The sequence below is a fragment of the Molothrus ater genome, chromosome 3 (assembly GCF_012460135.2).
Source record: "Molothrus ater isolate BHLD 08-10-18 breed brown headed cowbird chromosome 3, BPBGC_Mater_1.1, whole genome shotgun sequence".
In the NCBI taxonomy this organism is placed as follows: domain Eukaryota; kingdom Metazoa; phylum Chordata; class Aves; order Passeriformes; family Icteridae; genus Molothrus; species Molothrus ater.
Window position 1 is genome coordinate 5194403 of NC_050480.2, and position 14177 is coordinate 5208579.

At 43.4% G+C, this 14177-nt stretch overlaps 1 protein-coding gene across 3 annotated transcripts in view; it reads left to right on the forward strand.

The window, feature by feature from the left end:
• RALGAPA2 (Ral GTPase activating protein catalytic subunit alpha 2) overlaps positions 1–14177 on the forward strand; it is a 93698-nt gene that overhangs the window by 5272 nt on the left and 74249 nt on the right. For all 3 annotated transcript variants that reach the window (XM_036379483.1, XM_036379484.1, XM_054514174.1), the window contains exons 3-9: positions 274–323; positions 7329–7386; positions 8643–8686; positions 9172–9346; positions 10706–10821; positions 12028–12166; positions 12597–12796. In XM_036379483.1, the coding sequence (XP_036235376.1) occupies positions 274–323; positions 7329–7386; positions 8643–8686; positions 9172–9346; positions 10706–10821; positions 12028–12166; positions 12597–12796 (782 nt within the window). The remainder of the gene's footprint in view (positions 1–273; positions 324–7328; positions 7387–8642; positions 8687–9171; positions 9347–10705; positions 10822–12027; positions 12167–12596; positions 12797–14177) is intronic.

Below are 14177 nucleotides of genomic sequence, written 5' to 3' on the forward strand. Positions count from 1 at the left end.
AGCAGCAGCTGATCACATTTCTGGGTTCGTTTCAGCATTTACATGCCCGTCCTCTCAGCTTGCTGCAGGCTCCTGCAGCTCCCTCTGCTCAGCTGAGACATGGCCAGAGCAGAGAGGGGCACTGCAGCCTGGGCACAGCTCGCACTTGGGATCTTTATTTAAGATTAGAAATAAATTGAGTGGCATCTTTGACTTTAGCTGAGCAGCAACAGCCTAATTCTGCTGTCCTTTATTGTATGTTTCTGGCAAGCAATGTTGTTTTGTGTCTTGCAGGGAATAAATCACAAAGGGAGGAGCTGGACTCCATCCTCTTTCTTTTTGAAGTAAGTTTTCCATACTATGAAAACTAATTTGTGTTTTGAATCTCACTGTCATTCTGTGGCTGCTTAGAGCTTTGCAGTGAGGGGTGAAACCAGGTGTCAGTCACCTGAATTAAGAGATGTTATCAAAATGCCCTGGAAATCCAGCAAGAACACCTCTGTCCTGAGCATCTGGGAGCTGATGCTCTGAAATCAAGCCAGGGGTTTTGATGGAATTTGGGAGCATTTCTGCAATCAGTATTTGGTTCTGTTATGCTAAGGCTTTCAGGAAGTCTGCTTTCTGCTGTTTCTCTTCTGTTTCAATGAAACAAGAGTTTGCTCCTGTGTTTCATGGAAGGCCACTTCAGAGGAGCAGCACTTTCCCCCTGCTCTCTGTTTGTTTTGCATGTGTCCCAGCAGGATTCTGGGCTCTGCTCCCCTCGCCTGGAGGCATCTGTTGTGATTGCAGTGTTGGGTCTTGCAGCTCAAGGGAAATAAAAGGACAGGAGTTGTCAGCTACTGCACGTAGGTTTGATCTGAGTGTGTGAAATGCTGATTTGCTAATTTGGTTTTTTTTTTTTTTTTTGTTCAGTATAGCATCTTTCATTTCCGTATCCTTCCCTCCTGCCCAGCACTGGCCACCAGAGCATTGGCAGTGTCTGGGGAAGAAATGTTACCTAGTTAACTTTTGCATAATCAAATTAGGATTGCTTTAATTTAAGCGAGAATAGTCTGGGATAGATCATTTTCTAAGGTACCTCTTTGACTGCGGTTATTACCTAAATGTATTTGGATGTGAGAAAATATCACTGGACCAGATGAAAGCCTGACACATAAAAATATTCTTAAAATGCACACTGAAATTCTCAGCTTAAGCTCTGCCTGTCTCTAGTCAAAAAGCTCTGGCAGTTAATTAGGTAAATAATTGGCCAGATTTCTCTCTTAAGGTTAAACACACATAATCTACTGATTTCTTTCTCTTTTCTTTATTTCTTTCTCTGTTACTCCAGCTACTAACTTTTAACCTGAGTATTACATCACAGAAATGTCATTTTTGTTTGTATGTTGGGGTTTGTTTGGTAGGAAAAAACCCTTCAAACTTTCAGTGGGACTCTAGAAATTGAAGCTAAAGGTTAATTGTTCTCAACTCCTCTCCCTCCCTCTAAAACACCCCCCAGACCCTCAGAAGTATGTGTCTTCATGGTTTTGCATTAATGAGTAGTTTGTGGTTGAAATGGAATTTATAGTGACAAGAAGAATGATGCTGTTTAGCCTAATGTGCCTGTTGTGGGAAAAATGGCCATGAGAATGATGACATGGAATCCTGGGCTTCTGTGATCTTGAATTCTCACTTTGCTGCCTCCTTTTCCTCCTCTCCCTCATTTCCCCCTCTGTGAGACCGGATTTTCACCCTGAGATCCAAGCTGTGCTTTCTGCTCCTTGTGACATTAGCACGGGTCTGCTCTGGGGTTGTGCCCGAGGCAGTGGCAAAGAACACAAGCTCACAAATTTGCCAGGGCTGTTTGGGGCAGGAGAAACTCTTCCTCCTCCTCCTCCTCCTCTTCCCCCTCAGTGCCCAGCCCAGCAGAGAAGGTGTTGCTGTGCAGGTTAATGGAAGCTCGTTAATACGCTGGGGCCTTGAATAAGGAATGACACTGAATAGCAAATAGCCAATGCTTGCTCATCTGGGTGGAAGGAATAACTGGGCATTCCCAGGGCTTGGAAAGGGGTGGCCAGTCACCACCCCTTAATACTCCTTAAAAGCAGTGGGAGGACTTGCTGTCTGAAGGAGAAAAAATGGATGGTTGTGTCTGAAGCAGGGGCTGCTTGGGGTCCCAGTGGAGGAGAGCTGTGCAACAGCCTGGTCACCCTGGGGGAGAGGAGATCCTTTCAGTGTTTCTGTGGGATTCAGAGTGATTCCCTTCGTGGTGGGGATCTGCTGGGTTGAGTGTGCAGTCCATGGATAGCTAACCCTGGGTGAGAACAGCCCGAGAGCCTCAGCACAGGACAGGGAGTCAGAAATGCCAAGTGATGAAACATTCATACTCTAAGCCATAGGAAACAGAACTAATTGATTGTTAAGCTTTCCATATTTAGTGTGATGTCAGCAGGAGCCAGGGGGATGCTGCACATTCTGCTAATTAGCTAAATGGGTAGTTACTTAGGATTAACAAATCCTCAGTCCCCAGGCTGAGGGTCAACAGCTTAAAAATCAATAAAAATATTTATGAGGGAATTGCTGCCTTTGCCTTTCGTGGAGGTTTACTGAGGATTGTGCTGCTGTTTTGGAGTGACACCTAGTGTGTGTATTGGGCAGCAAAGCTTTTCCCACAAATCCTCTGGAAACTAACTTGGCTTGGTAGTAATTTATGGAAGTTCTAATTTTACACATAAGCTGCACAGCTTGGCCACACAGTAACTTCAAACAGCATGTTACTCAAAGAAGAAATGTTAGCCAGCAGGGAGGAATGCCAAGGGTTAACTGTTGCAATTAATCCTGCAAAATGCTCGGCTCTAACTCTGTAAGATGCTTTGGCCTTGTCTTTTCCCAGATAGATATTTGTGAAGTGATATGGCAGCAGTACTGTTATTTTTCCCTGTTTCAGCTAAAAGCTCAAAATTATGTGACACACAATTTTTTTTCTGCCGAGGCATGGCTCTGTCTCTATTTCTCTATTTGCAGTGCATTTGCAGAACAGGTTGCTGTTGTTCCTTGTGTCCCTGTTCCCTTTTGAGGGAGCAGCTCGAAACCTCAGGTTTGAGGGCAGCCCTGAGCCCTGTGTGTCACAGACCTGCCAGGAGGTGCACTGTATTTGTGTCCATTTTTGGCACCAATAACAGTATTGTTGGTTATATATTGGTTATATACATATCTGTTTGTGAAACTTTGGGGTTTTTTTTTAATAATAAAGTGTTTTTTCTTTCTTGCAGCATCAGATACTGATTCCTCTGACACTGTGTTTTTTTAATCACTAATGAAGTAAAAGCAGATTGGTGGTTTTGTGATACATAGATCAATTTCTTCGCACTCTCTATAATTTTTCTTCTTTAGTTAAGAACAGTCACATCTGTTGTGATGGTGGTGTCATAAAATTCATTCCACTGATCTAACAAGTTCACTGGATGACATGTTTTATGCTCAGAATTTTTCAGATGTAGGAAAGCTTCCCCAAGTCCATGTTTTGTGTGAAGTTTGTGGTTTCTTGAGCCTGATGCAGATGTGAATGCTGAGTCTCAAGCTCAGTAGAGTAACAAAGGGGCTTTTTTGTTTATAACAGCAAAAGTGCTTGTAGCTCTACTTTTCTACACACAGAAGATTACTTTTGGAATCATTTACAGTTTGTTCTGCCATAATTCAAATAACATTGCTGCTATTCTTACAGCATTCTGTGGTAAATTCTAGCTACATGTTTTACATGTTTTACTTCAGAGATCTTACTGTTTCTTGTTATGCCAGGGGCAGTGATAAGTGCCCTGTGTGCTTTGGGCAGACATTTTCCCTCAACAAATAACTGTAAATCATTTATTAATGCAATAAATGGAGTATCCCTTCATTGAGCTTGAGCTGATGCAGGCACACTGACTCCATTGGCCTCTTGGCTTGTCTGAGTCTGCGAGTAGGAGATGGAAAATTCCTAAATTCGTGCAAGCTTTGGTATTTGAACACCCTGAAACCACCAGCAGCCCTTGAACACAGAGGCCTGGGAGAGCTCTTATGCCTTGACTTGGCTTGAAGTAGATCCACCTGCCACTGACTCCTGGAAATTGTGAATCCATTCCCTTGAAGGGAACGTGATGCAGGTTTGGCACTGGCACTGCTGCTGGTTCTGCCTCCAGGGGTGGGTTTGCCCAGTGAGGGCACCTTGGGGGTGGCTGTCATTGATCCAAGACCATCCTGGCACGTCCAGAGCAGCAGAACAATGTCCCCCCATGGCTGTGGGGCTGGGAAACATCTTCTGGGATCCCAGGTGAGGTTTGGGCCAGCCTCAGCCTGCCTGGTATCCTGCAGCAGGTGATGGGCACAGAGCTGCCAGTCAGGGCAGGATTCAACCAGGGAGGCAAAAGCAAAAAGCTTTGAAAAAGAAATAGCAGTTTTGGTGAAGTCAGAGGGAGTCTGTCGAAATATGAGCCTCGGTGGTTTTTATTTTGTTTCAATAAAAGAGAGAGACACAGCTTTCAAAAAGCAGCATCCTGTGTAAACTAAGATTTAAACTTAACATTATTCCTAGTCATGCAGGAAGTCCAAACGAAAAAGAACTATGGATAATCAGTTAAAAGAACTGACAGATACCCTGATGTGTTGATCAGTAGTAATACCTAATTTCTATTTCAAGTGTGTTATAATGGATTACCATATAGATGCAGCAAAGCACTAAGCATTAAATAGATCTATGTGTTTTCTGAAAAAGCAATATTATTTTGCACTGTGGGGTTTCTTAAAATATTTCTTATTAGTGTAGTGTGAAACTAGGAACAAGATGTCAATAGCCAGCTCAGATTCACAGCGGTGTGGTTGACAGCCTGGGCTGGAGGGGAAGAAACTCTCATTTGTTACATAGCAATAGCAGTGCATGTTCTTTAGAGCACCAGGGGTGGGGAGGGTGTACAAAATGTTGCTGGAGACGTGAAGTTGCAAAGGAAACAGCTGGAGCTGGTTCGCGACTTGTGCAGTCTCATGTCACGCTGCAGCACCACCTCAGTCTGGGACTGAAGGGCAAAAACCACCAGCTGGAAGCTGTGCTGGTGGGACTGGGGCTTAGCTTGTAACCTTCAGAGTTTATATTCAATGACGTAGACTTTGCACCTGGGTGACTTCTTTTTGCATTGCCGGAGCAGAGGCGGGTTCTGCATTCGTACCATTTAGGGTGGCCCTGCTCTGCTGCAGAGCTGTGCTGTCTGCAGTGCAGGAGGGGGACAAGGTTGCTTTCTGAGGGTGCCTTGCTGTGGGGCAGGACCATGCAGGTGATCAGTCACACCCTTGCATTTTTTCAAGATACATAGATTTATCGTTTTCCTGGTTTTGAGATGCTGAAAAGGAGAATGCAAGGGAAGTGACTTCAGTGTCTACATTTTTTTTGCTGTGTGAAAAGACTTTGGGGATATGGGAGCTTTTCTCAGATAGGAACTTCTGTCCTCTTACTGATGGATTGAACCCTTGCTTGTTTTGATTCAGTCACCTGACAAGGGTGTTGGATTCTGTGTTTTGTAAAGAGAACAGAATGGTAAGCTTGTTGTTTTCTGCCCTGACCCCCCCCAGTTTTGTGCAGGTTAGAGTTTAGGCTTGTTTTTCCTGCTCGTTGTTGAACTGTGCAGCATTTGTTTTTCTGCTTTTCTCTGGATACAACTGCATCTTTGCTGCATCTAAAATTCTCTGAGACTTGGATGTGAAAATTGTTACCAAATTCTTTTTCAAATGGGTCTTTATTCTGGAGCTTTGCACTTTTCCAGCCTATGAAGCTCGGACCTCATCACAGCTCACTTTCTGGAAGGGAGCTTGGTGTTCAAATTTAGATGAAACTGTGTAGCAGACTAAAACAATGGAAACAAAATACTTGTGCTTCTGTCTGGTTTTCCATGATAAATGTGCCAGTGTATGAGGCTTCCTTCCTGCAGTGTGACACCTGAACCCAGCCCAGTTTTTGTTGCTGGTTTGCTGTAGGGTTTTGTTTCCTGGAGCTTTTCCTCGCACACCTCGGGCACACGGCTTGTGGTGAGCCTGGGCACAGACCCAGCTCCCACGCAGAGCTCCTGGGTCAGGTTGGGTTAGGAGTGCTCCTGGGTTAGCTTAGGACTCCTTTCTGCCCCGTGCTGAGCTAATTAATGATTAATGCCAGAAATAGTCTGGAGGAGTGGTGGGCTGCCAGTGTTTTAATGTTTAGATGGATAATGATAACTCTTTGTCCGTGGATCCTGCAATCTGATTGGCAGAAGCCTGGTGCTTAACTAACAGGTAAAGCCCCAATGTGAGTCATGGCCTCATTTTTAGCCAGTCAGATCCTTCATCCCAAGCATTCCTGCTGCCCACAGACAGGGAGCTCGACCTCTGGACCCTCTGCTCCTGGGGTCCTGCTGCCATGGTGTGCTAGGGAGGGAGCTGGGGGAGTGACACTGAGACAAAGTACAAGGAACATGGAAAGGACCTGCCTGGTTTGCATTTTTATTCTGATTAACCTTTCAGAAGTGCTGTTTACTGTGTGGGGAACACATGCTATGGTGGAGGTGTGGAGGAGGACCAGCCTGTCTGTGACCTGAGGTCTAGCTCCCTGTGTCCACAAACTTGTCATGACTACCATACTCTGCCATGGAGAAAGGAATGTTCCATGTCCAAAAAAGACTGTTCTGAGTGTTGAATATAATTTCTGAAGCCCTTTATTGTCAAAAGCAAGAGGTCTGTCCAGCTCCATGTCTCGAGCACATGCTCTGGCAGTGGTTGTGACTCTGTCCCCCGGCTCCGAGGGGTGGCCCACAGTGCCAGCTGCTTTCTGGGCTGTGATGCTTTGTTTTTTCCTGTGAGTTTCTGTGTGCAAAACACCCTCAAATGTGTCACTGTTGCTTAGGTGACCTATCATCCATTTGAATCTTGCATGTGGTATTACTGAGAACTTAGAGGTGCTTTGTTGTGCAGAAACTGGTGCCAGTCGTTTTGTGTGATAATTGCAAGGAACTCTTGACTGTCAGTCACTTATAATGTTGTTTAATTTCATTTGATTTCCAAACGGAAGTGTTCAAAACTAGTTTCCTGTTTAAATATATCTTCCTAATTATTTCAATGGCTGAAAAGTTGTAAGTTGGAGACATTATTTGTGTGAAGCCCTGTGTGCTGCCAGACCTTTGTGAGGTGGAGCAGCACTAGGTGAGCTGTGCTGCTGCTGCCACACCCGTGGCTGAGCCCTAGTCCATGCTGCCAGTAGTTTAAAAAGAAACTCTGTTTGTATTCCCATCTCATTTGTATGTCGTGCATCTGTTTCTCTGTATCCTCTGATGAACCAGTTTTATTACAGATAATTTGACTAGTTTTGTTTCCTGCAGAAAATATTGCAGCTGCTACCAGAGAGGATTTTTTATCGATGGCATTTTCGCAGTATAGGTAAGAAGAAATTGTTTAAAAAAATTCGGACTTTTTAGTAGTGTTTTCAGATCAATTTTTCTTTTAATGAACATTATATGAGTAGAGTTATGAATACATGGTATTTCTGCAAGTTTGGCCTCAGCTGTCTTTCCCAGATTCTCATGAAATGGGGGATTTTCCCAGCATCCTGTTAGAATATGGCCTTGGCCATGACAGACAAGATACTCACGGGTGGCTTCCTCAGACCAAGACTCTTCTTTCCTCCCACTCTGGTGGTATGGAAGCTTCTGGAAGAAGAGAGGGAATAGGAGGAGTCTCGCAGAGAGCAACCTTGGGTGGCCAGAACACCTTGAAATCCAGTGAAGTGGTTTAACTTGATAATTTCCTCTGAATCAAATGCCTTGAATTCGTCAGTGCTTTTCAAATTCTGCTTCCAAATGCCACCAGTGTGGCACCAGTGGGTTTTTGTGCTGCTTATTAAAATTTTATGGGGGTGTTCTATTCCTTTCAAGTAGGACTTTTTGGTTGAGGTTGGTTTGCAGCACTGTCTGACCAGCTGCCATTTTTGTCATCAGAACAGGGAATTGCTTTTGCAGAAGAACAATGAGCGGAAGTTAAAGGTCAAGGGAAGGGCTGCTGTCACATTTCCACTCAGCACTGACAAAAACAAGAGGAGACATCTGCCTGGCCACTTCACAACAGTTCAGCTGCACTAGTCCAGACCAAATTGGTTCCACTTGGTTGCTCTGTAGCTGATACATTCTTTATGCTTCTATTGAGTGGTCTTAGTGGCAAAATTTTTTATCTGTGTCCATAAAGTGATGTACAAAATTTGGCAGAGCATTTATGTACACCTCTACCTTGTGATTTCCTTTTGTTTAACATTTCATGTGCATTAATGTGAATTTCCTATATATATATATATATATTAATAATTATTATATAATCTTGTGAAATGGCGAGATCTTGCCGTTATACACATTCCTTAAATGGGAAGGAGCCCATTTAAGGAATGTGTATAATTCACAGATCTTACTATAAATGAAAATAATTTGAGACATGGTACTCTGAAGAAAACCCAGAGGAAAGATACATCACAGTTAGTCTTGGGTGGTGGTGATTGTAGCTAGATTCAATTGGGGTTTTCCCACATAGTTGTCTTAATACCCAGTGTAGTGGCCACAGAATAAATTAATGTAGGATTTCATGAAATATTTTTGAAAACATTGTGGTGGGACGTGTCTGATAATGTCTCCTTAATTTTCCTAATCCAGGGTCGATTCTGAAGAAGCTTTTGCACACTGGAAATTCTCTCAAGGTATCGTGTTGATGTTTTCATATTTCTTTTCAATTAAGTTCCTGTGAAGTATGCTACTTTGCAGCCTTCCAATAGCAGTGTTTTCCAGATTGTTAGGCTTTGTAATTTTTTCTTGCTCACCTTTTAATCTTAAGTTTTATTATTGTGATCCTTGATTATTTTAATATGTGTTTTCAGTCATTTTGCTGCTCTCATGACCTTTGTGAAGTTACCTGGAGAAGGATATTGCTTAATACCTAATTTTGCTTAGTACCTAATGAGGCAGTTAGGTATTGATATTGCTTAATACCTAATTTTTTGAGCTTTCTCTGGCATTAGAGCTAGGTTATATTAATAATGTGAATACCCTTGGTATGATGGCTAGACCTTGCAACACCTAGCTGGGATGAAGCTCTCGCCCTGCCTGTTGTGAACTATTTACCCGTGTTACTGCGCTTACAGACCTGTGTCACTGCCCCTTTTTGCCCAAATGCACCCCCTTGCAGCTCAGGTGTGAAGGAATCCGCCTGTTCCTGCTGTGGCTGCAAGCCCTGCAGACCAACTGTGGTGAGGAGCAGATCCTGATGTTCGCCTGCCTGGTGCCCGGCTTCCCCCCGCTGCCGTCCTCGCGCGGGCCCTGCACGCTGGAGAGCCTGGTCAGCCCCCCGGCCGCGCCCGACGGTGAGCCTGCTCCTGGGGGCACATGCAACCCCTTCTCCTCTGGGATTCAGTCTCTGAACCTGAGAGGAGCAGGGAAAAGAGCGATCCAAACCATTCTTATCTCATCTGCTGCTCCTGTGTTGTGCCAAAGTGGGATGCAGTATGGAGGTTGTTTACCCGAAGCGATGGCGTTTTGTTTCCTTGGCCTATCCGGGCCAAGCGTGTGTCCAGACTGTCGGTCAGGAGATTTTGTTCTGTTGAGTTCTTGTTCAGTTTCAGTTTAGGTGTAGTATAATACAGTATAGAATAATAGTATCATAAAGTAATTAATTTGCCTTCTGGTAGCAATGGAGTCCTCCTCATCATTCCTCCCGCCAGTTGGGCGAAATTTCAATGATAGGGTGAATCCTCCAAGGACTGTGATGGTGTTCACAGGGGTCTTAGGATGAGGGAAGAGATGTAGATCTGACTCCATGTTTCAGAAGGCTTGATTTATTATTTTATGATATTTATTACATTAAAACTATACTAAAAGAATAGAAGAAAAGGTTTCATCAGAAGGCTAGCTAACTAGAAGGCTAGCTAACTAATAGAAAGGAATGATAACAAAGGCAGCTGTCTCAGACTCTCTGTCCGAGCCAGCTGGGCTGTGATTGGCCATTAATTACAAACATCCAAGATGGCCAATCACAGATGCACCTGTTGCATTCCATAGCAGCAGATAACCATTGTTTACATTTTGTTCCTGAGGCCTCTCAGCTTCTCAGGAGGAAAAATCCTAAGGAAAGGATTTTTCATAAAAAGATGGCTGCGACATAGGACCTCCAGGGGGACATCCAGGTCCCCCTCCTGGAGGAGGAGACAACGGGTGCTGCCCGTGAGCCTTCTCCTGGTGTGCCTCTCCTAGAGGAGGGAACAATGGGTGCTGCCCGTGAGCCTTCTCCTGGTGTGCCTCTCCTGGAGGAGGGGACAATGGGTGCTGCCAGCTTCCCCTGGAATTCCGAGCTGGCCGCAGTGTGTGTCCGGCTGCTGGGCTGGTGCGGCTCTAGAGCCGCCTGCTCCTGTCCCTCTGAGGGCTTGCTCTTTGGCTCTGGGGTGGTTTTAATTCAGATGCAGCAGCAGCAGGAGCATTTTACTGCCCCTCAAGCAGGTGTGGGGGTTTCTTCCTTGTTGGCTCACTGCTGGTGTCAGCCCTTCCAAGCCGCCGGGAATCTGGTGTCATCCTCGCTGGGATGTGCCAGGACTTTGGACATCTGAGCAGCTGCTGGACTTGCACAGCTTGGTAGTGCCCTAATGGTTATTTTCAAGTCAATCTTTTACAGAAAATAGCTTTTATTTCAGTATTTTAATGCATTCTGTGCTTAAAATATTTGATTTTAGCCAAGATATTTCCAGAAGAAATAACGCCGCTTTTGCCAGCTGTCTCTGGAGAGAAAATTGCAGAAGACCAGACCTGCTATTTTCTCCAGCTCCTGCTAAAATATATGGTAATTCAGGTGAGGAGGATGGATGTTTGAAACTGTTCATATTTGGAGGATGTATTTGTGGTAGAAATTAAGCCTACACTACATCTGTGCGGAGCTGGGTTTGCCCTTCCCCAGCACATTTTTTACTCTTAAGTGGAAAATCATCCCAAAGGTATTTCCTCGTGCCATTTTTGGTGAAAATAAGCAGTTTGTCACACTTCTGTGATAAGAGTTAATGAATGTTATCCAAACTTGCAGAATAACTGACTGTTTTATGTGCTCGTGGCTGCATTTAGAAAATTGATGTGGGGTAAAGATTCAGTTTGTTCTCTTTGGACACATACCTAGATGAAAAGGAATGTAAAGGACCACTGGAGGAAGAGATAAAGAGAGATGGCTTCTGTGATGTTTTTAAAAGGATGCAAGTAACATGTACAAAAAATTTAATTAGAAGTAGATCAGATGAATCTGTACAGGAAATAAATTAAGATAATGTATATATTTTAAAAGTACAAATTAAGCAACATTTTGAAATAAAGTGGAAGCTGTGCAGACAATGAACATTAAAGAGCCTTGTTATTAAAAAGAGATAAATTATAATTAAATACTTTGAGATACACTTTTTAGTATGAAAAGGCAAGACCAAAATAATATTTGGAAAGGGTTTTGTCATCTTGAATAAATGCTTTATTTTAAAAAGTGGCTGTATGAAATTATCAGCTTCCTCCACAGCACCCTTTGTTTTACATATCAGAGTCTCACAACACTTCAGTTAAAGACAAAAATGTCACTCTTCTTTTTATACTCTTGTTACCTGTGTGGGGTCTAAACAAACCTGCTTACTCTACAAATCCCACTGCATAGTGGTTCCAGTGTTTGTTTATTTGTGTTTGTTCTGACAAAGAAAATATTAATGATAAAAGCAGAGCTCAAAGTGGCTTTGTCAAAATGTGAGAAGCAAATTTGTTTGGAGCACAACGGTACAGTTGCTCTTCTCCTCTGGTTAGAACAGCTCAAATCCACTGGCTTCCACTGAGCTTGCTGGCTTTGGGGGGATGCTCTATTCCTACTTTCCATTCTTACTGCAGTTTGTAAAGGTACTTTGGGGGCTGTGCTGCTTTTTCTTTCCTTGCTAAAGTGTAATTGCTTGTTTTTTGTGTTCAGGGGGAAACAATTGCCAGTACAACACATTAACTTAAAGCTTTTTGTTTGTTTCTCTCCAACTGCGTGACAAAGGCTGCCAGCTTGGAGTGGAAGAACAAGGAGAACCAAGACACTGGGTTTAAGTTTCTCTTTACTTTGTTCAGAAAATACTATCTTCCTCACTTGTTCCCATCTTTTACAAAGCTAACCAACCTCTACAAACCTGTGCTGGGTAAGTAGTGGGTTTTGCCTTTGGAGAAGAAAAAGATACTGCTCTCAGCAGCATCTCTGTTCCCAGCTGGTGTATCACTGCAGCTCTGTGGGATGAGGAGTTTTTTTCTCCCTGGTTTCCTGTAAAACTAACTTACATTGTAGCAGGGCTGGTTCTTTGTTTCAGCTTTTGCCCTTCTTTTTGCAGCTCTTCTCTTTTGCTTTCCTTTGTTTTGAGTGATACAAGTGATAACCTCAGGAAGGAGCTGTGCTGTTATGTTCTCCTGAGGAGCGATAGAGTTACGATAGAATACAAGCATTAATAAAATAAAAGCAGTCAGTCATTGCATCTGTTATTTTTTTGGTGATATGCTCAGTACATTTAGCTAGAGCTGGGAAGCAATTACTAAGATTGCACTTTGTTTCTCTCTTCCTTTTTGTCCTCCCCTCAGACATCCCTGATATCAGGCCAAGGCCGGTGTATGTCACTGCAACGCGGAACAATGAGAGTGTCTACTGCACAAAAATCCCCTACATGGCAGCTCGAGTGGTTTTTATCAAGTGGCTCGTTACCTTCTTCCTTGAAAAGAAGTATTTAACTGCTGTTCAGAATACAAAAAATGGAGGAGAAGTGCTCCCTAAAATTATTCAGGTGGGCTTTAAAGTTTACCTCGCTTCTTGCATGTGTGCTAACCTTGCAGGTGATCTCACTGCACTGACAGCTGAAGCACAAAGAAATGCTACCCCATAGTGAATAAATGATGTAGCTGTTTATTTGATTTTTTTTTTCCCTCATAATTTGTTTCATTACCAGCTTCAGCAGTATTATATTTAGACTGTTGGAATTTACTCTGTTAACTGTCATACTTGGTGGTTCCATGGACCATTTCCCAGTGACATCAAAGGCTGCTTTGTTTTCCTCTCAGTTATAGCAGCTGTTTACAATGAGATATTAGAGAAATATTTCATTTATAAACTCATGATTGAGACTCCTCTGGCATTGGATGCCTCACAATGAATTTTATAAATCGATGGTTTTGAGAGACTCTCCAGCTTCCTGTAAAGAATTTAGAATCAATCTCAGCTTACATTTGGTCTTGAACCATAAGTTAGTGTCAGCTGTGGGCTCAGCAGAGAAGCAACACAGTTTTAAGTAATAGTAGCCTTCTTGAGCCATGTCTAATAAGCTCTTGGAGGTCTATTACTCACCCAAGATAGCTCAGCTACCTTTGGAGGCATAAAATCAGCAGGATGGCTTCTGTTGTAGTGTTGCAAGCAAAAAGGTTTCATAAAAGGCAAAATAACAGAGAAAAACTGAGCCAGGTGAAGAGGTTCTTGCTCTTGGTAAAACACCTCACAAAAGCAATTAGTTTCTTTGTTTTCTTCTTTTTCTAGTAAATTGCCCAAGCAGGACTTTTTAGCTTCTGTCTAATTAGCTATCCTTAAGTTTGATGTGAAGTCTCCAAAGTCTTATGAAGCATCTTTTTCACTTAATCAAAGAGAGAAACTTCTGAGCTTCTTTTCTTTTTGAGAAGACAGAAGCTAGTTTTGTCACTCTGTCAACAGAGAGCACATTCCTATAGTTTGAGAGGTTGCAAAACGCAGGCAGTGCCAGAGCAAAACCTGGCAAAAAGTGCCCCTGTACTTGGCACTGGTGAGGCCACATCTTGAGTGCTGTGTCCAGTTCTGGGCCCTCAGTTTGGGAAGGATGTTGAGATGCTTGAGTGCATCCAGAGGGACGACAGCAAGGCTGGTGAGGGCTTGGAACACAAGCCCTGTGAAGAACGTTTGAGGGAGCTAGGATTGTTTAGCCTGGAGCAAAGGAGGCCTAGAGGTGACCTTATTGCTCTCTACACCTTCCTGAAGGGAGGTTGTAGACGGGTAGGTGGGGGTTGGTCTCTGACAGAACCAGAGGACACAGTCTCAAGCTATGTCAGGGCAGGTATAGGTTGGATATTAGGAAAAAATTTTTCACCGGAAGAATAACGAAGTACTAGAATGCTGTTCCCAGGGAGGTGGTAGAATCACCATCT